The sequence below is a fragment of the Protomyctophum parallelum genome (genome assembly GCF_964188405.1).
Source record: "Protomyctophum parallelum genome assembly, chromosome: 20".
Classification (NCBI taxonomy): domain Eukaryota; kingdom Metazoa; phylum Chordata; class Actinopteri; order Myctophiformes; family Myctophidae; genus Protomyctophum; species Protomyctophum parallelum.
The window spans coordinates 1356094-1380093 of record NC_139718.1 but is presented as its reverse complement, the minus strand read 5'-3'; the positions used below and the strand labels follow the sequence as shown (position 1 = coordinate 1380093).

Below are 24000 nucleotides of genomic sequence, written 5' to 3'. Positions count from 1 at the left end.
ATGTTAATACCTTATGTGTGGTGTGTGTGTTGTTAACATGTTAATACCTTATGTGTGGTGTGTGTGTTGTTAACATGTTAATACCTTATGTGTGGTGTGTGTGTGTGTTGTTAACATGTTAATACCTTATGTGTGGTGTGTGTGTTGTTAACATGTTAATACCTTATGTGTGGTGTGTGTGTGTGTTGTTAACATGTTAATACCTTATGTGTGGTGTGTGTGTTGTTAACATGTCAATACCTTATGTGTGGTGTGTGTGTTGTTAACATGTTAATACCTTATGTGTGGTGTGTGTGTTGTTAACATGTTAATACCTTATGTGTGGTGTGTGTGTTGTTGACATGTTAATACCTTATGTGTGGTGTGTGTGTTGTTAACATGTTAATACCTTATGTGTGGTGTGTGTGTTGTTAACATGTTAATACCTTATGTGTGGTGTGTGTGTTGTTAACATGTTAATACCTTATGTGTGGTGTGCGTGTTGCGCTGCAGAGCCGCGATGCTTCGGTTCAGCTCGCGGTGGGACGTTGTCGTTGTGAGGTCCAAAGCCCGGCCCTGGGCCTCCCTGTACAATTTACAATTTACAATGTAGGCATTTAACAGACGCTCTTAATCCAAAGCGACTTACATTAAGCAAGAACAAAAAGCATGGGAATACATCACATAAAAGCATTTATCATGAAACATGCGTAAGCTAAGAAAGTAACAGTGGAATATCTATATAATGAAACTATACATAATATACTACTATGCTATACATATGTACTATGACCTGCTACTGTATGACTACTTTATTATAGTGCTGTCTACATAACATGCTATAAGTCTGTGTCAAATGCTATCTAAGCCAACATAAATGCTATCTAAGGGGGTGGGGTAAGTGCTATGGGCCATGATGGAGTCTGAAAAGGTGGGTTTTCAGACTACGGTGGAAGATTGGGAGTGATGCTGCAGTTCTGACTGCAATGGGAAGTGCATTCCACAGTTTTGGAGCCAGAAGGGAGAAGAGTTTGGGACGTGTGGAGCGTTTTTAGTGAGGGTACTTCCAGCTTCCCTGCGTTGGCTGATCTGAAGGGAGGGTTTGTAGGGTTCGATCATACCTCTGGGACGTTGTGTGGTCCAAAGCACGGCCCTGGGCCTCGCGGCGGACCACCATATTGTCTCTTCGGGACACGCAGGCCTCGCTGTCTCTCATCAGCTGCTGCTGTCGCCTCGTTAGCTGACTGTAATGAACCTGTGATGATGATAATGGCCTCGTTAGCTGACTGTAATCAGGTTGGTTGATCTAAATCAATGCTTCCAATTCTAACCAAAGATCATAATGTCCATAGATCCCCTCTAATGGTTCCACATACCCCCCCCCCCCGCGTGTTAAACTATGGAATGGTACATTTATCCTGTCAGTGTGTTGATTGGTTGGTTGGTCACCAACCAACCTGATGATGTCACGTGACATCATCAGGGGTGGAGATTCCTGATGTCATCAATATTGGCCAGCAACTCTACGTCTCAAACCCTTAGATCTCCATATATGGAGCTGACCTGTTATGACATTCCATATGTTGATATGTCACTCGTGGGGCGCAGCACAATCTTCGTTCATACTCTCACCTACTAAGAATAAGGCTAGTGTTCCAAATGCACCCAACGGTTAGGGTTAGTTAGGGTTAGGGGTTAGGGTTTAGGGTTAGCTAGGGTTAGCTAGGGTTAGGGGTTAGGGTTTAGGGTTAGTTAGGGTTAGGGGTTAGGGTTAGCTAGGGTTAGCTAGGGTTAGGGGTTAGGGTTTAGGGTTAGCTAGGGTTAGGGGTTAGGGTTAGCTAGGGTTAGCTAGGGTTAGGGGTTAGGGTTTAGGGTTAGCTAGGGTTAGGGGTTAGGGTTTAGGGTTAGCTAGGGTTAGCTAGGGTTAGGGGTTAGGGTTTAGGGTTAGCTAGGGTTAGGGGTTAGGGTTTAGGGTTAGCTAGGGTTAGGGGTTAGGGTTTAGGGTTAGCTAGGGTTAGCTAGGGTTAGGGGTTAGGGTTTAGGGTTAGCTAGGGTTAGTTAGGCTAGTGTCCGTATACATAATACCTCCATGCGATGGATCTCAGCTTTCATCTGACGCAACTCTTCTCGTCCAACGTCTGAGTCTACGACCGCACGACTTTCCTTCGTCACCTGAACCTTCTTCTCCCACAGCATGATCTGATGTCTGCTCACACACACACACGCACACACACACACACACACACACACACACACACACACACACACACACACACACACACACACACACACACACACACACACACACACACACACACACACACTTTACAACTACAATCACCATGTACGTATGCATTCATCATATCTTTCTCCAGAGTGAGTGACTTACAACAGTATGTAATAAAGTGTAATTAACATAATACATGATGCGTGATATATGATGAATTGAACATGGTGGACCCTGTTGTAAACAAGTGTAATGCTTAATGGTGTCGTCCACTCACAGTTAACAGTCTTTGTATTGAGTTTGTGCTTTAAATGTACTGTAATTCTGCAAACTGTTAATACATACCGGTACTTCAATCAATCAATCAATGCCATAAAGTGTAATTAACATAATTAATGATGTAATTAACATATAATTAACTGACTCCGCCTCCATCAGAACGTTGAGTAGATTTTTCTTCTCGTCCAGAATGTTGTCCAGTCTGTTCTGCATCGCTAGAGCGCCCCCTTCTGCCTCCTGAAATAATAATAATAATAATAATAACAATAATAATAATCAGAGGGGCACGGTGGCACAGTTGGTAGTGCTGTCGCCTCACAGCTAGAAGGTTCGATTCCCGCTCTGGACGCTGTGGGCGCTGGCGGCGTGTTTCCTCCTCCACGTCATCAGTGCCCATACCCGAAGGCGGGGTTGGCCAAAGGGCCTTTCTGTGTGGAGTTTGCATGTTCTCCCCGTGTCCCCTAGGGTACGTACCCTCACATGTTCTCCCCGTGTCCCCTAGGGTAGGTACCCTCACATGTTCTCCCCGTGTCCCCTAGGGTAGGTACCCTCACATGTTCTCCCCGTGTCCCCTAGGGTAGGTATCCTCACATGTTCTCCCCGTGTCCCCTAGGGTAGGTACCCTCACATGTTCTCCCCGTGTCCCCTAGGGTAGATACCCTCACATGTTCTCCCCGTGTCCCCTAGGGTAGGTACCCTCACATGTTCTCCCCGTGTCCCCTAGGGTAGGTACCCTCACGTGTTCTCCCCGTGTCCCCTAGGGTAGGTACCCTCACATGTTCTCCCCGTGTCCCCTAGGGTAGGTACCCTCACATGTTCTCCCCGTGTCCCCTAGGGTAGGTACCCTCACATGTTCTCCCCGTGTCCCCTAGGGTAGATACCCTCACATGTTCTCCCCGTGTCCCCTAGGGTAGGTACCCTCACGTGTTCTCCCCGTGTCCCCTAGGGTAGGTACCCTCACATGTTCTCCCCGTGTCCCCTAGGGTAGGTACCCTCACGTGTTCTCCCCGTGTCCCCTAGGGTAGGTACCCTCACGTGTTCTCCCCGTGTCCCCTAGGGTCGGTACCCTCACAAAAACATGCAGTAATCCTGGTCACTAAACTGCCATAATAATATCAATCATCTCGTTAAGGTGTTGTGCATCACGTCGTTACCTTCAGCTCGCTGAGGCAGGTGTTGTGCATCAGGTTGTTGTCCGTTTCCAGGCTGCTCTCCAGCGCCCCCTTCTGGCTCAGCAAGGAGTTCAGCTTCAGGACGTCTGACCTCAACGTCTTCATGTTCTTCTCAACAGACTTCAGTTCCCTCTGTTCCACCACAATGTTACCTGGAGTAATGTTACCACATGAATAATGTTACCACATGAGTAATGTTACCACATGTTCCCCGGATCTAACATGAACGTAAAATGAAGCCTGAAATTCCTTGCATTCTAATGCACTGTAAGTCGCCATCTTTCTTGATCCGTTCTGGTCCAGCTGGCCATTGGCTGGCCCAGACAACGAGGCGGGACTTCCCCCCTCTTCTTCTCCGTTGGTTTTTATTTTGAATCGAGTGGGAGGGATCCCGATCATAGACTGTAACGGTAGCCACGCCCCTCAGAACATACGCAACTTTATGGTCATTTCTTTTATAAATGGGACCATAATTTTCCAAAAAGAATATTATGACATTAGAAATGAGACTTTAAACTAGTGACTGGAAGCAGAAAGTATTCATGACCATGTTTATTAAGGTAATACAGTCTAGGTGAAGTTGGGCCCAAATACATGGGCCTCTATGGCGCTATGGGGCTTTTTGGGTCCAGTCCAGCGCCACAACAGGCCATTATATGAACTTTCAGGAAGTCCCGATTTCAAAAGAGGCTTCACGAAATATCTGGCTGACTGCCCCCCTGGTTCCACCACAATGTTACCTGGAATAATGTTACCACATGAATAATGTTACCACATGAATAATGTTACCACAATGTTACCTTATTTTTGAAAAATCTAAGAGCGACTGACATTTTTAGAATCTGATCTCAGGTCAGAATGGGTTAATCAGACCAGTGTGTGTCCAGTGGAAACCTCGTATGAGTCTGATCTCAGGTCAGAATGCGTTAACCTCAGTGCGTGTGTGCGTGCGTGCGTACCTTCCGTGCGCGTCCTGCGGTTCTCCATCAGTGTGTATTGGGTGTGCAGCGTCAGCGTGCGCTCCGTGTCGTCCAGTCTGTCCCGGCTCAGCCTCACCAGCGCCATCTGCTGCCGGCTCCACAGCTGCTGCTCCCGCTGGATGTGAACCGACAACTCCTCCAGAGCCTTGCTCAGCGAGTCCGCTCGGATCTGGAGAGGGCTGAGGTCGGCGTGCTGCGCACGCACACACACACACGCACGCACACACGCACGCACACACGCACGCACACACACGCAGGCACGCACACACACACACACACACACGCACACACGCACACACACACACACACGCACACACACACACACGCACACACACACGCACACACACACACATGATACAATATTATTAATGGGGAATAATGAATGGTTTCGGGCCTTACCCCAGGGTGGTTTGGGGCGTATTGGTGTGGTTTGAGGCCTTACCCCAGGGTGGGTGTGGTTTGGGGGCCTGTGGGTGTGGTTTGGGGGCCTGTGGGTGTGGTTTGGGGCCTGTGGGTGTGGTTTAAAGCCTGTGGGTGTGGTTTGAGGGCCTGTGGGTGTGGTTTGGGGGCCTGTGGGTGTGGTTTGGGGCCTGTGGGTGTGGTTTAAAGCCTGTGGGTGTGGTTTGAGGGCCTGTGGGTGTGGTTTGGGGGCCTGTGGGTGTGGTTTGAGGGCCTGTGGGTGTGGTTTGGGGCCTGTGGGTGTGGTTTGGGGCCTGTGGGTGTGGTTTGGGGCCTGTGGGTGTGGTTTTGGGGCCTGTGGGTGTGGTTTGGGGCCTGTGGGTGTGGTTTGGGGGCCTGTGGGTGTGGTTTGAGGGCCTGTGGGTGTGGTTTTGGGGCCTGTGGGTGTGGTTTGGGGGCCTGTGGGTGTGGTTTGGGGCCTGTGGGTGTGGTTTGGGGCCTGTGGGTGTGGTTTGGGGGCCTGTGGGTGTGGTTTGGGGGCCTGTGGGTGTGGTTTGGGGGCCTGTGGGTGTGGTTTGGGGCCTGTGGGTGTGGTTTGGGGCCTGTGGGTGTGGTTTGGGGGCCTGTGGGTGTGGTTTTGGGGGCCTGTGGGTGTGGTTTAAAGCCTGTGGGTGTGGTTTGGGGCCTGTGGGTGTGGTTTGGGGGCCTGTGGGTGTGGTTTGGGGGCCTGTGGGTGTGGTTTAAAGCCTGTGGGTGTGGTCTGAGGGGGCGGGGCCTTACCCCGGTGCTGTCGGTGAGCGTCCTGATCTTCTTGTTGACGGCGTTGATGGCGTCCTGCTTGCGCCGGACGGCGCCGAGGCCCGCGGCCATCTTGGTGCCGCCGGCGGCCAGCAGCGCGTCGCAGCGGGTCACTTCCTGCTCCAGGGCGTCCAGCGTGAGCGACAGGCCCGCCAGGCGCTGGCCCGCCTCGCCGCTCGCCAGCGCCGCGGCCGCCGCCTCGTTGTCCAGCTGCCACAGCTGGGAGGTCTGACGAAACAGGAAGGACGAGGAATTATCCTTTAATCCATTTTGGGGGCGGGAACCCCTTTTGGTGTTAGCATTATGCTATGCTTTAGCTATTGAAAAATAACAGACCTACAAGCTCATATAGCGCGCCACCGAGTGGCGCGATATATGAGCTTGTAGGTCTGCTGTTTTTGAAAAATCGAAGAACGACTGAGATAGAAACATAGCTTTGTCAGAAAACTGTCAGGTTGTAGAAGACATTTATAGAATCTGATCTCAGGTCAGAATGGAAAACTGTCGGGATGTAGAAGACATTTATAGAATCTGATCTCAGGTCAGAATGTAAAAACTGTCAGGATGTAGAAGACATTTATAGAATCTGATCTCAGGTCAGAATGGAAAACTGTCAGGATGTAGAAGACATTTTTTAGAATCTGATCTCAGGTCAGAATGGGTTAATTATCATGATTGATACGTTTTGATTGAACCTTATCGATCGATGGACACATTCTGGGCGGGAAACCCCTTTGGTTGAGAACCCCTGAACTAGACTAAACACTAACACATTCCAGGTGACTAAAATGTGACTAAAACTAGACTAAACACTAACACATTCCAGGTGACTAAAATGTGACTAAAACTAGACTAAACACCAACACATTCCAGGTGACTAAAATGTGACTAAAACTAGACTAAACACCAACACATTCCAGGTGACTAAAATGTGACTAAAACTAGACTAAACACTAACACATTCCAGGTGACTAAAATGTGACTAAAACTAGACTAAACACTAACACATTCCAGGTGACTAAAATGTGACTAAAACTAACTGAAAACTACTCAAGAGAAAATGACTAAAATTTTAATTTGCTCAGGTCAGGTGCAGGACTGAAAAGGACGGAAATAACAAAAACTAATAATAAAAAAATAACCTCAACTAAAACTAAGCGAAATTAAAACTAGAAACCCCGCTCAGAACAGAATTAGAAAAAAATTAAGAAAAAGGTAAAAATCTAAAGTAAACTATAATGAAAAATCCCAAACTTTTATACCCTTGGTACTGGCCAATCACAGCGCGTTCTTTTATACCCTTGGTACTGGCCAATCACAGCGCGTTCTTTTCCCGGGAGTCGCAGATCTCAATACCTTGTCCTTGCGGAGAGCGGCCATCTTGGAGCACAGCTGTTTCCTGTGCTGAGCCTCCTTGCTGTGAGTCACTTCCTGTTGGATGAGCTCCACGATGCGATTGGTCAGATCCACACACACGCTGCTCTGCCGCTGCAGCTGATTGGTCAGGCCGCCGAGCTCCGCCCCCTGCGACGCGTTTTCCTGCAGCAATGGACACGACAAACCATTTAAATTCACTAAAATATAAACTATAAGCTACGACTAAATATATGACTAAAACTATAACTAAAATATATATATATATATATATATATATATATATATATATATGTAATTTGTAAGTTGATTAGCGGTATACTGTGGTTACTTTGCGCCAAAAACCGTCCCAGCCAACCCGCCACTTGATGATTGATGATGAATCAGAGCTAGTTATATACATATACACACCATTGTAATCTGGTCCCAGCAAATCAGGCACAATTTGCTGTTTTATTTGCATACGCATCAAAAGTGGCGGGTTGGCTGGGACGGTGAATACGAGCCGGGCGAAACTATTACTTGCGCGCTCTGCTTGCGCAAGTAACTATAACTAAAACTATGACGAAAATAAAAAAATAAACTAAGCTACGATAACTATGCAGAGAAACACATTTCCTCCCACAGTTTTACTCTTAAAACTGTTTTACTCTTAAAACTGTGGCGATGACTCTGATTCTGAATAAAGGTTGAAATGTCATCGGTCTGCAGTACCACGTTGAGCCTGCGGAGGTCGCCCTCGGTCTGCTGCAGGGTGCGGGTGTAGGTGCTGTATCCGGCCTGCAGGGCCTCCTGTTGGCCCTGGCTGTGATCTATCTGCCGCCTGGTGGTGGCGCCGGCGAGCTGCGCTCTCCTCAGCTGCGCGGTGAGAAGCTCGTTCTCCTCCTGCTCTTTGATCAGCGACCTGTTGACGCCGTCCACCTCGCGCTCCAACAGCGCCACCTGCTGGTGGGCGGCACTGGAGGAGAGAACGTTACAATTAATCATTTTAATCATTAATTAACACATTGTCTGCTGTTGACGTATAATCGTATATATACGTTATGTCACTTTATTATGGATCTGAAACGGCACTGTTAAAAACTGCTTTTAGCCCTGACACAGTGGGACCTGATAATATTGATATTGTTCCGAACACGTTTTTTCTTTTCTTTTTCTCCCGTTCCGATTTCCGATCATTTGAAAATGATGACGTGATCGGCCCTGATCACGTGATGGGATGGGGACAACCCCACCTTAAACACGAGACGCACAGACACACCCATCCTTTATGCTTCTCTCCACAGTTAAATATGGGTGGGTTACATCACAAACAATCATTTCGGAGGCTCTTGTGTGGAGGTGAAGGTTTCCTCACCTTAGGGCCTCCTGTGTGGAGGGTTTCCTCACCTTAGGGCCTCCTGTGTGGAGGTTTCCTCACCTTATGGCCTCCTGTGTGGAGCAGAAGGTTCTCCTCACCTTAGGGCCTCCTGTGTGGAGGTTCTCCTCACCTTAGGGCCTCCTGTGTGGAGGTTCTCCTCACCTTAGGGCCTCCTGTGTGGAGGTTCTCCTCACCTTAGGGCCTCCTGTGTGGAGGTTTCCTCACCTTAGGGCCTCCTGTGTGGAGGTTTCCTCACCTTAGGGCCTCCTGTGTGGAGGTTTCCTCACCTTAGGGCCTCCTGTGTGGAGGTTTTCCTCACCTTAGGGCCTCCTGTGTGGAGGTTTCCTCACCTTAGGGCCTCCTGTGTGGAGGTTTCCTCACCTTAGGGCCTCCTGTGTGGAGGTTTCCTCACCTTAGGGCCTCCTGTGTGGAGGTTTTCCTCACCTTAGGGCCTCCTGTGTGGAGGTTTTCCTCACCTTAGGGCCTCCTGTGTGGAGGTTCTCCTCACCTTAGGGCCTCCTGTGTGAAGGTTCTCCTCACCTTAGGGCCTCCTATGTGGAGGTTCTCCTCACCTTAGGGCCTCCTATGTGAAGGTTCTCCTCACCTTAGGGCCTCCTATGTGGAGGTTCTCCTCACCTTAGGGCCTCCTGTGTGGAGGTTTTCCTCACCTTAGGGCCTCCTGTGTGGAGGTTTTCCTCACCTTAGGGCCTCCTGTGTGGAGGTTCTCCTCACCTTAGGGCCTCCTGTGTGGAGCAGAAGGTTTTCCTCACCTTAGGGCCTCCTGTGTGGAGGTTTCCTCACCTTAGGGCCTCCTGTGTGGAGGTTTTCCTCACCTTAGGGCCTCCTGTGTGGAGGTTTTCCTCACCTTAGGGCCTCCTGTGTGGAGGTTTCCTCACCTTAGGGCCTCCTGTGTGGAGGTTTTCCTCACCTTAGGGCCTCCTGTGTGGAGGTTTTCCTCACCTTAGAGCCTCCTGTGTGGAGGTTTCCTCACCTTAGGGCCTCCTGTGTGGAGGTTTCCTCACCTTAGGGCCTCCTGTGTGGAGCAGAAGGTTTTCCTCACCTTAGGGCCTCCTGTGTGGAGGTTTCCTCACCTTAGGGCCTCCTGTGTGGAGGTTTTCATCACCTTAGGGCCTCCTGTGTGGAGGTTTCCTCACCTTAGGGCCTCCTGTGTGGAGGTTTCCTCACCTTAGGGCCTCCTGTGTGGAGGTTTTCCTCACCTTAGGGCCTCCTGTGTGGAGGTTTTCCTCACCTTAGGGCCTCCTGTGTGGAGGTTTTCCTCACCTTAGGGCCTCCTGTGTGGAGGTTCTCCTCACCTTAGGGCCTCCTGTGTGGAGGTTTCCTCACCTTAGGGCCTCCTGCGTGGAGCAGAAGGTTCTCCTCACCTTAGGGCCTCCTGCGTGGAGCAGAAGGTTCTCCTCACCTTAGGGCCTCCTGCGTGGAGCAGAAGGTTCTGTCCTGCTGCTTCATGTCCAACAGGCTGCTGTTCCACTGCTGTAGAAGCTGCTTCTGTTCCATCTGGAGGGAGGCCATCTCCATCTGAGCCTGTTAACCCATTCAGGCCTGAGATCAGATTCATACCAGGTTTCCACTGGACACACACTGGTCTGATTAACAGACACACGCACGCACGCACGCACGCACGCACGCACGCACGCACGCACGCACGCACGCAGACGATTTGAGTTGATTTGTTAGAGCATTTACTTTATGACGTAAATAGTCTACGATTGTTTAGAGTACTTTAGGGAGTACTTTAGAGAGTACTTTAGGGAGTACTTTAGAGAGTACTTTAGAGCCAGCCAAGTCTATGGACTTTGATGTTTGTTTAGGGCACTAAATTGCGACGTACGACGTCATGTGCTGATATGAATACAGTGTGATGTCATAGTGATGTCATAGTGATGTCATACCTTTGTCAGAGCCTGCGTAGCGTGGTGTGATGTCATAGTGATGTCATAGTGATGTCATAGTGATGTCATAGTGATGTCATAGTGATGTCATAGTGATGTCATAGTGATGTCATAGTGATGTCATAGTGATGTCATACCTCAGTCAGAGCCTCCGTGGCGTGGTGTGATGTCATAGTGATGTCATAGTGATGTCATACCTCAGTCAGAGCCTCCGTGGCGTGGTGTGATGTCATAGTGATGTCATAGTGATGTCATAGTGATGTCATAGTGATGTCATAGTGATGTCATAGTGATGTCATACCTCAGTCAGAGCCTCCGTGGCGTGGTGTGATGTCATAGTGATGTCATAGTGATGTCATAGTGATGTCATAGTGATGTCATAGTGATGTCATAGTGATGTCATAGTGATGTCATACCTCAGTCAGAGCCTCCGTGGCGTGGTGTGATGTCATAGTGATGTCATAGTGATGTCATAGTGATGTCATAGTGATGTCATAGTGATGTCATAGTGATGTCATACCTCAGTCAGAGCCTCCGTGGCGTGGTGTGATGTCATAGTGATGTCATAGTGATGTCATAGTGATGTCATAGTGATGTCATAGTGATGTCATAGTGATGTCATAGTGATGTCATACCTCAGTCAGAGCCTCCGTGGCGTGGTGTGTTTCTTCTTGTTGTGTTTTCAGCTGATCTTCATGAACATCAATCTGTTCCGTCAGTCTGTCCAGATCTCTGGTCAGTCTGTCCACATACACATCCTGTAGGAGAACATAGGACATATGATGTCACATCCTGTAGGAGAACATAGGACATATGATGTCACATCCTGTAGGAGAACATAGGACATATGATGTCACATCCTGTAGGAAAACATAGGACATATGATGTCACATCCTGTAGGAGAACATAGGACATATGATGTCACATCCTGTAGGAGAACATAGGACATATGATGTCACATCCTGTAGGAGAACATAGGACATATGATGTCACATCCTGTAGGAAAACATAGGACATATGATGTCACATCCTGTAGGAAAACATAGGACATATGATGTCACATCCTGTAGGAAAACATAGGACATATGATGTCACATCCTGTAGGAAAACATAGGACATATGATGTCACATCCTGTAGGAAAACATAGGACATATGATGTCACATCCTGTAGGAGAACATAGGAAATATAGGTTTATGTATGGATATTATAGGATATATATACGCAGACCTCCTGTATATATATATTAGGAGGTCTGCGTTTACCTGTCTGCGTTTACCTGTCTGCGTTTACCTGTCTGCGTGTACCTGTCTGTGTTTACCTGTCTGCGTTTACCTGTCTGCGTTTACCTGTCTGTGTTTACCTGTCTGCGTGTACCTGTCTGTGTAGCCTATAGACCTGTCTGTGTTTACCTGTCTGTGTTTACCTGTCTGCGTTTACCTGTCTGTGTTTACCTGTCTGCGTGTACCTGTCTGCGTTTACCTGTCTGTGTTTACCTGTCTGTGTTTACCTGTCTGTGTTTACCTGTCTGCGTTTACCTGTCTGTGTTTACCTGTCTGCGTGTACCTGTCTGCGTTTACATGTCTGTGTTTACCTGTCTGCGTGTACCTGTCTGCGTTTACCTGTCTGTGTTTACCTGTCTGTGTGTACCTGTCTGTGTTTACCTGTCTGTGTTTACCTGTCTGCGTTTACCTGTCTGCGTTTACCTGTCTGTGTTTACCTGTCTGTGTTTACCTGTCTGCGTGTACCTGTCTGTGTTTACCTGTCTGTGTTTACCTGTCTGCGTGTACCTGTCTGTGTAGCCTATAGACCTGTCTGTGTTTACCTGTCTGCGTTTACCTGTCTGTGTTTCTGCGCGGCCGCCTGGCTCTTGTCCTGCTGGGCTTTCCGCGAGGCGTTCCTCATGGCGCTGACATCCGATTGGACGTCAGCGTTCACCTGCTGCATGTAGAGCAGCCGACCAATCATGTTGTCCATCTCTGCCTGGAGCTGTGACACTGCGGACCAATCAGGGCTCTTAATTTATATCACTAGCCCGTTGTGAGACGGGCGCAGTACCCCCCTTGTGGCCGCGGGGGGTACTGCGCCCTGGGTGCGTTTTCGCTTTTTTAAATTCACTAATAAATTCACTATTAATCATTAATGTGTCAAATCGAAAAAGGGCTTCGTTACGCTCCATATTATTATGGTCAATGCCTGTGTGAAAAGTGGGAGTGATTGGTGCAGGCAGTGAGGAGCTACGGCAGTCACAGTGACAGACAGATATTGATACATGGGCCCCCATCTGCACACAATGTGGCCCGCAAGTTAATTCATTGATATATTATTTATTTCAGCTGTTATAATTCCAAATGAATGACCTGAGTCTATATTAGTAGCTGAATGACTATAGTATTAGAATTGTATATTTTTTTAATATCTTTTTTAATGTCCTGTAATTTCATTTAAGGTCATAATGTTAACATAAGTAGCCTATAACTAAATTAATTTGAAATTAAAACTAGACTAAACACTAAAACATTCCAGCTGACGAAGATGTGACTAAGACTAAATTAAGTTTAATTCCAAAGACTACGACTAAAATAAAATATAAATGTTGATGTGACTAAAACTAAATTAAGTTTAATTCCATAGACTATGACTAAAATAAAATATAAATAAAGACTATGACTAAAATAAAATATAAATGTTGATGTGACTAAAACTAAATGAAGTTTCATTCCATAGACTATGACTAAAATAAAATGTAAATGTTGATGTGACTTAAACTAAATGAAGTTTCATTCCATAGACTATGACTAAAATAAAATATAAATGTTGATGTGACTAAAACTAAATGAAGTTTCATTCCATAGACTATGACTAAAATAAAATATAAATGTTGATGTGACTAAAACTAAATGAAGTTTCATTCCATAGACTACGACTAAAATAAAATATAAATGTTCTGCCAAAAACAACAGTGGAGGATATATGGCGTTTACAAAGATCTCCACTGAGTTCAAGTCTCCGTGTGGTCTGGTGGGTAATTTTGGTGTTTTAACTAAGCATTATTATGTTGTACTTTAGCTATTGAAAAATAGCAGATCTACAAGCTCATAGATCTGCTATATTTTGAAAAATCGTGAAAATGTGCGAAAGTGAGCCTTTCAAGCCTGTTTCTCTGCAAGACATTAAACTGGAGGGTCAAACTGAACAACCAATATGTCAGTTTGAAGCTATTATGATTCCCTGCTTTCACATGACATAAAAAAAAAAAAAAAATCCAATGGCGGTGGTGTTACCGTAGGTCTAAACGTATTAAAGAGGTTTGTGGCGGTGTTACCGTAGGTCTAAAGGTCTTAAAGAGGTTTGTGGTGGTGTTACCGTGGTGTTACCGTAGGTCTAAAGGTCTTAAAGAGGTTTGTGGTGGTGTTACCGTGGTGTTACCGTAGGTCTAAACGTATTAAAGAGGTTTGTGGTGGTGTTACCGTAGGTCTAAACGTATTAAAGAGGTTTGTGGTGGTGTTACCGTAGGTCTAAACGTATTAAAGAGGTTTATGGTGGTGTTACCGTAGGTCTAAACGTATTAAAGAGGTTTGTGGTGGTGTTACCGTAGGTCTAAACGTATTAAAGAGGTTTGTGGTGGTGTTACCGTAGGTCTAAACGTATTAAAGAGGTTTGTGGTGGTGTTACCGTAGGTCTAAACGTATTAAAGAGGTTTATGGTGGTGTTACCGTAGGTCTAAACGTATTAAAGAGGTTTGTGGTGGTGTTACCGTAGGTCTAAACGTATTAAAGAGGTTTGTGGTGGTGTTACCGTAGGTCTAAACGTATTAAAGAGGTTTGTGGTGGTGTTACCGTAGGTCTAAACGTCTTAAAGAGGTTTGTGGTGGTGTTACCGTAGGTCTAAACGTATTAAAGAGGTTTGTGGTGGTGTTACCGTAGGTCTAAACGTATTAAAGAGGTTTGTGGTGGTGTTACCGTAGGTCTAAACGTCTTAAAGAGGTTTGTGGTGGTGTTACCGTAGGTCTAAACGTATTAAAGAGGTTTGTGGTGGTGTTACCGTAGGTCTAAACGTATTAAAGAGGTTTGTGGTGGTGTTACCGTAGGTCTAAACGTATTAAAGAGGTTTATGGTGGTGTTACCGTAGGTCTAAACGTATTAAAGAGGTTTGTGGTGGTGTTACCGTAGGTCTAAACGTATTAAAGAGGTTTGTGGTGGTGTTACCGTAGGTCTAAACGTATTAAAGAGGTTTGTGGTGGTGTTACTGTAGGTCTAAACGTATTAAAGAGGTTTATGGTGGTGTTACCGTAGGTCTAAACGTCTTAAAGAGGTTTGTGGTGGTGTTACCGTAGGTCTAAACGTATTAAAGAGGTTTGTGGTGGTGTTACCGTAGGTCTAAACGTATTAAAGAGGTTTGTGGTGGTGTTACCGTAGGTCTAAACGTATTAAAGAGGTTTGTGGTGGTGTTACCGTAGGTCTAAACGTATTAAAGAGGTTTGTGGTGGTGTTACCGTAGGTCTAAACGTATTAAAGAGGTTTGTGGTGGTGTTACCGTAGGTCTAAACGTATTAAAGAGGTTTGTGGTGGTGTTACCGTAGGTCTAAACGTATTAAAGAGGTTTGTGGTGGTGTTACCGTAGGTCTAAACGTATTAAAGAGGTTTGTGGTGGTGTTACCGTAGGTCTAAACGTATTAAAGAGGTTTATGGTGGTGTTACCGTAGGTCTAAACGTATTAAAGAGGTTTGTGGTGGTGTTACCGTAGGTCTAAACGTATTAAAGAGGTTTGTGGTGGTGTTACCGTAGGTCTAAACGTATTAAAGAGGGTTGTGGTGGTGTTACCGTAGGTCTAAACGTATTAAAGAGGTTTGTGGTGGTGTTACCGTAGGTCTAAACGTATTAAAGAGGTTTGTGGTGGTGTTACCGTAGGTCTAAACGTATTAAAGAGGTTTGTGGTGGTGTTACCGTAGGTCTAAACGTATTAAAGAGGTTTGTGGTGGTGTTACCGTAGGTCTAAACGTATTAAAGAGGTTTGTGGGCGGTGTTACCGTAGGTCTAAACGTATTAAAGAGGTTTGTGGTGGTGTTACCGTAGGTCTAAACGTCTTAAAGAGGTTTGTGGTGGTGTTACCGTAGGTCTAAACGTATTAAAGAGGTTTATGGTGGTGTTACCGTAGGTCTAAACGTATTAAAGAGGTTTATGGTGGTGTTACCGTAGGTCTAAACGTATTAAAGAGGTTTGTGGTGGTGTTACCGTAGGTCTAAACGTATTAAAGAGGTTTGTGGTGGTGTTACCGTAGGTCTAAACGTATTAAAGAGGTTTGTGGTGGTGTTACCGTAGGTCTAAACGTCTTAAAGAGGTTTGTGGTGGTGTTACCGTAGGTCTAAACGTATTAAAGAGGTTTGTGGTGGTGTTACCGTAGGTCTAAACGTATTAAAGAGGTTTGTGGTGGTGTTACCGTAGGTCTAAACGTATTAAAGAGGTTTATGGTGGTGTTACCGTAGGTCTAAACGTATTAAAGAGGTTTGTGGTGGTGTTACCGTAGGTCTAAACGTCTTAAAGAGGTTTGTGGTGGTGTTACCGTAGGTCTAAACGTATTAAAGAGGTTTGTGGTGGTGTTACCGTAGGTCTAAACGTCTTAAAGAGGTTTGTGGTGGTGTTACCGTAGGTCTAAACGTATTAAAGAGGTTTGTGGTGGTGTTACCGTAGGTCTAAACGTCTTAAAGAGGTTTATGGTGGTGTTACCGTAGGTCTAAACGTCTTAAAGTGGTTTGTGGTGGTGTTACCGTAGGTCTAAACGTATTAAAGAGGTTTGTGGTGGTGTTACCGTAGGTCTAAACGTATTAAAGAGGTTTGTGGTGGTGTTACCGTAGGTCTAAACGTATTAAAGAGGTTTATGGTGGTGTTACCGTAGGTCTAAACGTATTAAAGAGGTTTGTGGTGGTGTTACCGTAGGTCTAAACGTATTAAAGAGGTTTGTGGCGGTGTTACCGTAGGTCTAAACGTATTAAAGAGGTTTATGGTGGTGTTACCGTAGGTCTAAACGTATTAAAGAGGTTTGTGGTGGTGTTACCGTAGGTCTAAACGTCTTAAAGAGGTTTGTGGTGGTGTTACCGTAGGTCTAAACGTATTAAAGAGGTTTGTGGTGGTGTTACCGTAGGTCTAAACGTATTAAAGAGGTTTGTGGTGGTGTTACCGTAGGTCTAAACGTATTAAAGAGGTTTATGGTGGTGTTACCGTAGGTCTAAACGTATTAAAGAGGTTTGTGGTGGTGTTACCGTAGGTCTAAACGTATTAAAGAGGTTTGTGGTGGTGTTACCGTAGGTCTAAACGTATTAAAGAGGTTTGTGGTGGTGTTACCGTAGGTCTAAACGTATTAAAGAGGTTTATGGTGGTGTTACCGTAGGTCTAAACGTATTAAAGAGGTTTGTGGTGGTGTTACCGTAGGTCTAAACGTATTAAAGAGGTTTGTGGTGGTGTTACCGTAGGTCTAAACGTATTAAAGAGGTTTGTGGTGGTGTTACCGTAGGTCTAAACGTATTAAAGAGGTTTGTGGTGGTGTTACCGTAGGTCTAAACGTATTAAAGAGGTTTTTGGTGGTGTTACCGTAGGTCTAAACGTCTTAAAGAGGTTTGTGGTGGTGTTACCGTAGGTCTAAACGTATTAAAGAGGTTTGTGGGTGGTGTTACCGTAGGTCTAAACGTATTAAAGAGGTTTGTGGTGGTGTTACCGTAGGTCTAAACGTATTAAAGAGGTTTGTGGTGGTGTTACCGTAGGTCTAAACGTCTTAAAGAGGTTTGTGGTGGTGTTACCGTAGGTCTAAACGTATTAAAGAGGTTTATGGTGGTGTTACCGTAGGTCTAAACGTATTAAAGAGGTTTGTGGTGGTGTTACCGTAGGTCTAAACGTATTAAAGAGGTTTGTGGTGGTGTTACCGTAGGTCTAAACGTATTAAAGAGGTTTGTGGTGGTGTTACCGTAGGTCTAAACGTCTTAAAGAGGTTTGTGGTGGTGTTACCGTAGGTCTAAACGTCTTAAAGAGGTTTGTGGTGGTGTTACCGTAGGTCTAAACGTATTAAAGAGGTTTGTGGTGGTGTTACCGTAGGTCTAAACGTATTAAAGAGGTTTGTGGTGGTGTTACCGTAGGTCTAAACGTATTAAAGAGGTTTATGGTGGGTGTTACCGTAGGTCTAAACGTATTAAAGAGGTTTATGGTGGTGTTACCGTAGGTCTAAACGTATTAAAGAGGTTTGTGGTGGTGTTACCGTAGGTCTAAACGTCTTAAAGAGGTTTGTGGTGGTGTTACCGTAGGTCTAAACGTATTAAAGAGGTTTGTGGTGGTGTTACCGTAGGTCTAAACGTATTAAAGAGGTTTATGGTGGTGTTACCGTAGGTCTAAACGTATTAAAGAGGTTTGTGGTGGTGTTACCGTAGGTCTAAACGTATTAAAGAGGTTTGTGGTGGTGTTACCGTAGGTCTAAACGTATTAAAGAGGTTTGTGGTGGTGTTACCGTAGGTCTAAACGTCTTAAAGAGGTTTGTGGTGGTGTTACCGTATAGGTCTAAACGTATTAAAGAGGTTTGTGGTGGTGTTACCGTAGGTCTAAACGTATTAAAGAGGTTTATGGTGGTGTTACCGTAGGTCTAAACGTCTTAAAGAGGTTTGTGGTGGTGTTACCGTAGGTCTAAACGTATTAAAGAGGTTTATGGTGGTGTTACCGTAGGTCTAAACGTCTTAAAGAGGTTTGTGGTGGTGTTACCGTAGGTCTAAACGTATTAAAGAGGTTTATGGTGGTGTTACCGTAGGTCTAAACGTATTAAAGAGGTTTGTGGTGGTGTTACCGTAGGTCTAAACGTATTAAAGAGGTTTGTGGTGGTGTTACCGTAGGTCTAAACGTATTAAAGAGGTTTGTGGTGGTGTTACCGTAGGTCTAAACGTATTAAAGAGGTTTGTGGTGGTGTTACCGTAGGTCTAAACGTATTAAAGAGGTTTGTGGGTGGTGTTACCGTAGGTCTAAACGTATTAAAGAGGTTTATGGTGGTGTTACCGTAGGTCTAAACGTATTAAAGAGGTTTGTGGTGGTGTTACCGTAGGTCTAAACGTCTTAAAGAGGTTTGTGGTGGTGTTACCGTAGGTCTAAACGTCTTAAAGAGGTTTGTGGTGGTGTTACCGTAGGTCTAAACGTCTTAAAGAGGTTTATGGTGGTGTTACCGTAGGTCTAAACGTATTAAAGAGGTTTATGGTGGTGTTACCGTAGGTCTAAACGTATTAAAGAGGTTTGTGGTGGTTTTACCGTGGGTCTAAACGTCTTAAAGAGGTTTATGGTGGTGTTACCGTAGGTCTAAACGTCTTAAAGAGGTTTGTGGTGGTGTTACCGTAGGTCTAAACGTATTAAAGAGGTTTGTGGTGGTGTTACCGTAGGTCTAAACGTATTAAAGAGGTTTATGGTGGTGTTACCGTAGGTCTAAACGTATTAAAGAGGTTTATGGTGGTGTTACCGTAGGTCTAAACGTATTAAAGAGGTTTATGGTGGTGTTACCGTAGGTCTAAACGTATTAAAGAGGTTTATGGTGGTGTTACCGTAGGTCTAAACGTATTAAAGAGGTTTATGGTGGTGTTACCGTAGGTCTAAACGTCTTAAAGAGGTTTGTGGTGGTGTTACCGTAGGTCTAAACGTATTAAAGAGGTTTTGTGGTGGTGTTACCGTAGGTCTAAACTTATTAAAGAGGTTTGTGGTGGTGTTACCGTAGGTCTAAACGTATTAAAGAGGTTTGTGGTGGTGTTACCGTAGGTCTAAACGTATTAAAGAGGTTTGTGGTGGTGTTACCGTAGGTCTAAACGTATTAAAGAGGTTTATGGTGGTGTTACCGTAGGTCTAAACGTATTAAAGAGGTTTATGGTGGTGTTACCGTAGGTCTAAACGTCTTAAAGAGGTTTGTGGTGGTGTTACCGTAGGTCTAAACGTCTTAAAGAGGTTTGTGGTGGTGTTACCGTAGGTCTAAACGTATTAAAGAGGTTTATGGTGGTGTTACCGTAGGTCTAAACGTATTAAAGAGGTTTATGGTGGTGTTACCGTAGGTCTAAACGTATTAAAGAGGTTTGTGGTGGTGTTACCGTAGGTCTAAACGTATTAAAGAGGTTTATGGTGGTGTTACCGTAGGTCTAAACGTATTAAAGAGGTTTGTGGTGGTGTTACCGTAGGTCTAAACGTATTAAAGAGGTTTGTGGTGGTGTTACCGTAGGTCTAAACGTATTAAAGAGGTTTATGGTGGTGTTACCGTAGGTCTAAACGTATTAAAGAGGTTTGTGGTGGTGTTACCGTAGGTCTAAAGGTATTAAAGAGGTTTGTGGTGGTGTTACCGTAGGTCTAAACGTATTAAAGAGGTTTGTGGTGGTGTTACCGTAGGTCTAAACGTATTAAAGAGGTTTGTGGTGGTGTTACCGTAGGTCTAAACGTCTTAAAGAGGTTTGTGGTGGTGTTACCGTAGGTCTAAACGTATTAAAGAGGTTTGTGGTGGTGTTACCGTAGGTCTAAACGTATTAAAGAGGTTTGTGGTGGTGTTACCGTAGGTCTAAACGTATTAAAGAGGTTTGTGGTGGTGTTACCGTAGGTCTAAACGTATTAAAGAGGTTTATGGTGGTGTTACCGTAGGTCTAAACGTCTTAAAGAGGTTTATGGTGGTGTTACCGTAGGTCTAAACGTATTAAAGAGGTTTGTGGTGGTGTTACCGTAGGTCTAAACGTATTAAAGAGGTTTGTGGTGGTGTTACCGTAGGTCTAAACGTATTAAAGAGGTTTGTGGTGGTGTTACCGTAGGTCTAAACGTATTAAAGAGGTTTGTGGTGGTGTTACCGTAGGTCTAAACGTATTAAAGAGGTTTGTGGTGGTGTTACCGTAGGTCTAAACGTATTAAAGAGGTTTGTGGTGGTGTTACCGTAGGTCTAAACGTATTAAAGAGGTTTGTGGGCGGTGTTACCGTAGGTCTAAACATATTAAAGAGGTTTGTGGTGGTGTTACCGTAGGTCTAAACGTATTAAAGAGGTTTTTGGTGGTGTTACCGTAGGTCTAAACGTATTAAAGAGGTTTGTGGTGGTGTTACCGTAGGTCTAAACGTATTAAAGAGGTTTATGGTGGTGTTACCGTAGGTCTAAACGTATTAAAGAGGTTTGTGGTGGTGTTACCGTAGGTCTAAACGTATTAAAGAGGTTTATGGTGGTGTTACCGTAGGTCTAAACGTATTAAAGAGGTTTATGGTGGTGTTACCGTAGGTCTAAACGTATTAAAGAGGTTTGTGGTGGTTTTACCGTGGGTCTAAACGTATTAAAGAGGTTTGTGGTGGTGTTACCGTAGGTCTAAACGTATTAAAGAGGTTTATGGTGGTGTTACCGTAGGTCTAAATGTATTAAAGAGGTTTGTGGTGGTGTTACCGTAGGTCTAAACGTATTAAAGAGGTTTATGGTGGTGTTACCGTAGGTCTAAACGTATTAAAGAGGTTTCTGGTGGTGTTACCGTAGGTCTAAACGTATTAAAGAGGTTTATGGTGGTGTTACCGTAGGTCTAAACGTCTTAAAGAGGTTTGTGGTGGTGTTACCGTAGGTCTAAACGTCTTAAAGAGGTTTGTGGTGGTGTTACCGTAGGTCTAAACGTCTTAAAGAGGTTTGTGGTGGTGTTACCGTAGGTCTAAACGTATTAAAGAGGTTTGTGGTGGTGTTACCGTAGGTCTAAACGTATTAAAGAGGTTTATGGTGGTGTTACTGTAGGTCTAAACGTATTAAAGAGGTTTGTGGTGGTGTTACCGTAGGTCTAAACGTCTTAAAGAGGTTTGTGGTGGTGTTACCGTAGGTCTAAACGTATTAAAGAGGTTTGTGGTGGTGTTACCGTAGGTCTAAACGTCTTAAAGAGGTTTGTGGTGGTGTTACCGTAGGTCTAAACGTCTTAAAGAGGTTTGTGGTGGTGTTACCGTAGGTCTAAACGTATTAAAGAGGTTTGTGGTGGTGTTACCGTAGGTCTAAATGTATTAAAGAGGTTTGTGGTGGTGTTACCGTAGGTCTAAACGTATTAAAGAGGTTTGTGGTGGTGTTACCGTAGGTCTAAACGTATTAAAGAGGTTTATGGTGGTGTTACCGTAGGTCTAAACGTATTAAAGAGGTTTGTGGTGGTGTTACCGTAGGTCTAAACGTATTAAAGAGGTTTATGGTGGTGTTACCGTAGGTCTAAACGTATTAAAGAGGTTTGTGGTGGTGTTACCGTAGGTCTAAACGTATTAAAGAGGTTTATGGTGGTGTTACCGTAGGTCTAAACGTATTAAAGAGGTTTGTGGTGGTGTTACCGTAGGTCTAAACGTATTAAAGAGGTTTGTGGTGGTGTTACCGTAGGTCTAAACGTATTAAAGAGGTTTGTGGTGGTGTTACCGTAGGTCTAAACGTATTAAAGAGGTTTGTGGTGGTGTTACCGTAGGTCTAAACGTATTAAAGAGGTTTGTGGTGGTGTTACCGTAGGTCTAAACGTATTAAAGAGGTTTGTGGTGGTGTTACCGTAGGTCTAAACGTATTAAAGAGGTTTGTGGTGGTGTTACCGTAGGTCTAAACGTCTTAAAGAGGTTTGTGGTGGTGTTACCGTAGGTCTAAACGTATTAAAGAGGTTTGTGGTGGTGTTACCGTAGGTCTAAACGTATTAAAGAGGTTTGTGGTGGTGTTACCGTAGGTCTAAACATATTAAAGAGGTTTGTGGTGGTGTTACCGTAGGTCTAAACGTATTAAAGAGGTTTTTGGTGGTGTTACCGTAGGTCTAAACGTATTAAAGAGGTTTGTGGTGGTGTTACCGTAGGTCTAAACGTATTAAAGAGGTTTGTGGTGGTGTTACCGTAGGTCTAAACGTATTAAAGAGGTTTGTGGTGGTGTTACCGTAGGTCTAAACGTATTAAAGAGGTTTGTGGTGGTGTTACCGTAGGTCTAAACGTATTAAAGAGGTTTGTGGTGGTGTTACCGTAGGTCTAAACGTATTAAAGAGGTTTGTGGTGGTGTTACCGTAGGTCTAAACGTATTAAAGAGGTTTGTGGTGGTGTTACCGTAGGTCTAAACGTCTTAAAGAGGTTTGTGGTGGTGTTACCGTAGGTCTAAACGTATTAAAGAGGTTTATGGTGGTGTTACCGTAGGTCTAAACGTATTAAAGAGGTTTGTGGTGGTGTTACCGTAGGTCTAAACGTATTAAAGAGGTTTGTGGTGGTGTTACCGTAGGTCTAAACGTATTAAAGAGGTTTGTGGTGGTGTTACCGTAGGTCTAAACGTATTAAAGAGGTTTGTGGTGGTGTTACCGTAGGTCTAAACGTATTAAAGAGGTTTGTGGGCGGTGTTACCGTAGGTCTAAACATATTAAAGAGGTTTGTGGTGGTGTTACCGTAGGTCTAAACGTATTAAAGAGGTTTTTGGTGGTGTTACCGTAGGTCTAAACGTATTAAAGAGGTTTATGGTGGTGTTACCGTAGGTCTAAACGTATTAAAGAGGTTTGTGGTGGTGTTACCGTAGGTCTAAACGTATTAAAGAGGTTTGTGGGCGGTGTTACCGTAGGTCTAAACGTCTTAAAGAGGTTTGTGGTGGTGTTACCGTAGGTCTAAACGTATTAAAGAGGTTTCTGGTGGTGTTACCGTAGGTCTAAACGTATTAAAGAGGTTTATGGTGGTGTTACCGTAGGTCTAAACGTATTAAAGAGGTTTGTGGTGGTGTTACCGTAGGTCTAAACGTATTAAAGAGGTTTGTGGTGGTGTTACCGTAGGTCTAAACGTCTTAAAGAGGTTTGTGGTGGTGTTACCGTAGGTCTAAACGTCTTAAAGAGGTTTGTGGTGGTGTTACCGTAGGTCTAAACGTATTAAAGAGGTTTGTGGTGGTGTTACCGTAGGTCTAAACGTATTAAAGAGGTTTGTGGTGGTGTTACCGTAGGTCTAAACGTATTAAAGAGGTTTGTGGTGGTGTTACCGTAGGTCTAAACATATTAAAGAGGTTTGTGGTGGTGTTACCGTAGGTCTAAACGTATTAAAGAGGTTTGTGGTGGTGTTACCGTAGGTCTAAACGTATTAAAGAGGTTTGTGGTGGTGTTACCGTAGGTCTAAACGTATTAAAGAGGTTTGTGGTGGTGTTACCGTAGGTCTAAACGTATTAAAGAGGTTTGTGGTGGTGTTACCGTAGGTCTAAACGTATTAAAGAGGTTTGTGGTGGTGTTACCGTAGGTCTAAACGTATTAAAGAGGTTTGTGGTGGTGTTACCGTAGGTCTAAACGTCTTAAAGAGGTTTATGGTGGTGTTACCGTAGGTCTAAACGTATTAAAGAGGTTTGTGGTGGTGTTACCGTAGGTCTAAACGTCTTAAAGAGGTTTGTGGTGGTGTTACCGTAGGTCTAAACGTCTTAAAGAGGTTTGTGGTGGTGTTACCGTAGGTCTAAACGTATTAAAGAGGTTTGTGGTGGTGTTACCGTAGGTCTAAACGTCTTAAAGAGGTTTGTGGTGGTGTTACCGTAGGTCTAAACGTATTAAAGAGGTTTGTGGGTGGTGT

The 24000-nt window shown here is 44.8% G+C and overlaps 1 protein-coding gene across 1 annotated transcript in view; it reads right to left on the bottom strand.

Annotated features, from left to right (window-relative positions):
• LOC310878482 (coiled-coil domain-containing protein 40-like) overlaps nt 1–24000 on the bottom strand; it is a gene marked incomplete at both ends in the record, with an annotated part of 28847 nt that overhangs the window by 2843 nt on the left and 2004 nt on the right. The window contains 13 exons of the mRNA XM_083792812.1: nt 463–565; nt 1101–1234; nt 2065–2185; nt 2631–2722; nt 3640–3809; nt 4617–4830; nt 5080–5598; nt 5817–6062; nt 7191–7373; nt 7923–8166; nt 9989–10110; nt 11114–11236; nt 12317–12474. Of these exons, the coding sequence (XP_083648938.1) occupies nt 463–565; nt 1101–1234; nt 2065–2185; nt 2631–2722; nt 3640–3809; nt 4617–4830; nt 5080–5598; nt 5817–6062; nt 7191–7373; nt 7923–8166; nt 9989–10110; nt 11114–11236; nt 12317–12474 (2429 nt within the window). The remainder of the gene's footprint in view (nt 1–462; nt 566–1100; nt 1235–2064; nt 2186–2630; nt 2723–3639; nt 3810–4616; nt 4831–5079; nt 5599–5816; nt 6063–7190; nt 7374–7922; nt 8167–9988; nt 10111–11113; nt 11237–12316; nt 12475–24000) is intronic.